The sequence below is a fragment of the Diaphorina citri genome, unplaced genomic scaffold (genome assembly GCF_000475195.1).
Source record: "Diaphorina citri unplaced genomic scaffold, Diaci psyllid genome assembly version 1.1 scaffold4140, whole genome shotgun sequence".
Classification (NCBI taxonomy): domain Eukaryota; kingdom Metazoa; phylum Arthropoda; class Insecta; order Hemiptera; family Psyllidae; genus Diaphorina; species Diaphorina citri.
The window spans coordinates 5206-8324 of record NW_007381539.1 but is presented as its reverse complement, the minus strand read 5'-3'; the positions used below and the strand labels follow the sequence as shown (position 1 = coordinate 8324).

The following is a 3119-nucleotide window of genomic DNA, read 5'->3' as shown; positions in this document are numbered from 1 at the left end:
CTAGCTACGTTGATACCAAATTCTATTTAATGAACCTTTAACTACCTTGATGAGGTACCCTTTTAGTACCTCTGTACCTACATAGGTGACTCGAAGTTTTCTCATCCTTACGATTACAATGAACCTTGAGTCCAAATGGCGATGTCCATTAAAGATATTTCCTACATAAGCCCTGTAAGTGCTACCCTACAGGAGTCTGTAAAACCAAGAAAAATACCTACCTGCCTACAGTGCCTACCCATAAGTCATTTTTACTTTCCTTATCCTATAGGAAGGGAAGTAATGTAATCGGGTCAAATTTTCGATGGTCAGTTTTTAGTGCCAAAACACGTTTTGAGGTCCCTAGAGCCTAAATCCAAAGTTTCAGCCATTGGTCCGTGTGTGTGTCTGTCTGTGTGTCTGTCTGTCTGTCTGTAAACAAAATATCTCGAGAACGGTAAGAGCTAGAGACTTGAAATTTGGTATGTAGATGTCAAATGTGACAAGGATGCGACACGAAACTTTTGGTTAAGACCGGTGCAACGGTTGGCGGCATTTTACCGCTTTTTGGCGGTTTTTGGTGTAATTTAACAATATCTCGGGAACGGTATTAGCTAGAGACTTGAAATTTGGTATGTAGTTCACAAATGTAACAAAGATGCTACACAAAATGTTTGGTTGAGATGGTTGCTGCGCTTGGCGATATTTTGACCGCGTGGTCCCACAGCCAAACCAAGCTGGTCTACTCCCTGTTTAACGTTCCCCAGCCAGACAAGGAACCTTATTCCTATAATTTTCTCTTCATTCCAGGTGTTCGGAGCCCTCACCTCATGCTCACTCAAAGTATCGGACCATTTCTACGGCACGGGAGAATCTCTCCTCTTCTCGTTCACTCCAGATCTGCAGGTGTACAACTGGACCGGAGATAACATGTACTTCATTAAGGGCAACAATGAGAGTTTGTCCATCGGGGCCGGAGAGTAAGTAGAATAGAATAGAATATACCTTGTTTATCCTGCTGGGATGTCAGCTCCCATGGCGTAGTGGTCACTGCGCTCGCCTTGCACGCGGGAGACCCGGGTTCGATTCCCGGCGGGGTCAAGAAATTTGTATCATGCAAATGATTGATTCCGTGACTGGCTGTTGCGGGGCCCACTCAGCCTCGTGAGGAAAATGAGTAGCTATGACATATAAATGCGCATAGCGACCGGTGCCAGCATGGTAGGTAAACATTGGATGTTAGAGGATTATTGAGATATCGGAAAAAAAAAATCCTACAATGCTGCAGTGAGCACCAAAGTTGTGACATAATAACACAAAGAAACTGCATTTACACAAGGTACCTATAGAATATTATAGCCTATAATATTCTATTCTATCCTATTTTATCCCCCAGGACCTGTTCGTGGAAGTATCCCGACTGCAGCCCTGTCTGATTTCTCGCTCGGTTATGCAGCTGCTCTACATGCCTCGCTCACACATGGTCCATGGTTCGACTCCCCTGGTGGACGTACTCCGAGAAACGGTACACATTAGCTTACTAAGACCCACCTCTGTGGCCGAGTGGCCAAGAGTTTTGACTCTCAACCTGGAAGTGTTGGGTTTGAATCCCGGCCAGGGCGGAAATTTTCTGACCGGACTTTCCGTTCTTGAATAGGCATGGATGTAAAAGAATGTGCCTTGAAGTAATGTGAGGTAAAGTAGTTTGATAGAGGGAACTGTAACTGCTAAGGTCTTTTCGTTCCGAAAGCGAAGAGAGAAGGAAGATAAGATAGGAGAAAGCTAGCCGTTCCGAGAACGAACAATATCCCATCAGGATAAAATCGCCCTGGACGGGAATCGAACCCGCGACCTAGCGCTTACAAGACAGACGCGCTACCTTCCAAGCAAAACTTTTGAAAATTAAAGTTTTTCTTTCTATTTTTTGTGTTCTACTCTTAGAATAGAAGTTACCATCGTAAATTGGGAGAGTTATGTACCTATTGTAAATTGTAATCATTTATTAAAAATACATGGTTTATTTCACCAATGACTTAATCAGAGATTTCACTAAGGGGAGAATATTTGATCATCTCAAAACTAGGTTTTAATAATTCAAAAGGAGTTTTTAAAAACTCCTCCTTTTTGGAAAAACGCCTTTTTGGACCATCGAAAATTCCTTTTTGGAACACTAAAAATTCCTTTTTGATTATTAAAAATTCTCCCATTAGTGAAATCTCTCATTAAAAATTCTTAAACCCACTTCTTTCATTTCAGGTGCGCAGTTTCATAGCGCCTCCATTTCTACACTCCCTCTATTGGCCGTCGCCTCGGGCCGGGTTTACCGCCCAGGGCCGGGAGGCGGTCGAATCCTTCCTGAACCACTGTGTGCGGCCGTTTGCCGGCCTTATTCAGATGTGCGGCCATAATAGGGCTCGGCAGCGGGACCGCCTGAGTCATCTGCTGGAGGAGTTTGCCGCCCTGCAGGATGAGGTATACTATTGAACACGATTCGCATGTTTTTTTTTTTTTTTTTTTTTTTTTTAGAAGAGCAAAATTCGGGCAGGAAATAGTGAAATATAACTGCCTATCATTATTTTTTCTCATTATTATACCCTGCCGATGAACATAAAGCGAAGCCACCAGCATTCTTTAAATAAATCAAGCTTAGAAATAAAATCAAAGTGTAACTAGTTAAGAACCTTGTAGTTGAAACGACGTTGAGACGGTTAACAGTGTATAATTTTAGATTGGTCTTCATTTTTATTTTATTAAAAATGATAGGTATCGGATGTCGGCTGTGACCCTTGAAAAAAAAAAAAAAAAAAAAAACATAGTCTAGGATGAGAGAAGAGTGTAGTTGGGCGTTACGTCAAACCGTTAAGAGTTCCTTAAGTTCGCCCCGATATCCCTATAACGGTCTCTAGTTGACTGCAATCACAAATCCAGAAGGACTGTTAATTTCCACACCATAAGTACACCTGAAACCTGAAACCGGAAAAAACGTTAAATTAATCAAAGGTAATATAATAAAAGAGTTATATTGTGAGTCTTGTATGACTTAAAAATATTTACCATACCTGATTTGCATATTTGTCTCGAACACGTTGCCTACCCCTTTTAACAAGTTACCCAACACCTTTTGTAAAAACTATTTTTTT

The 3119-nt window shown here is 41.6% G+C and overlaps 2 protein-coding genes across 2 annotated transcripts in view; both read left to right on the top strand.

Annotated features, from left to right (window-relative positions):
- LOC113472166 (TLD domain-containing protein 2-like) overlaps positions 1–963 on the top strand; it is a 1615-nt gene extending 652 nt beyond the window's left edge. Inside the window, exon 2 of the mRNA XM_026831798.1 lies at positions 747–963. Coding sequence (XP_026687599.1) covers positions 747–963 — 217 coding nt within the window. The remainder of the gene's footprint in view (positions 1–746) is intronic.
- A 417-nt stretch (positions 964–1380) lies between these two features.
- On the top strand, positions 1381–2479 carry LOC103520823 (N-alpha-acetyltransferase 35, NatC auxiliary subunit-like). Its single transcript, XM_026831797.1, has 2 exons — positions 1381–1504; positions 2236–2479. The coding sequence occupies exons 1-2, from the start codon at positions 1430–1432 to the stop codon at positions 2461–2463; spliced, it is 303 nt and encodes a 100-aa protein (XP_026687598.1). The 5' UTR covers positions 1381–1429; the 3' UTR covers positions 2464–2479.
- The last annotated feature ends 640 nt before the right edge of the window (positions 2480–3119 follow it).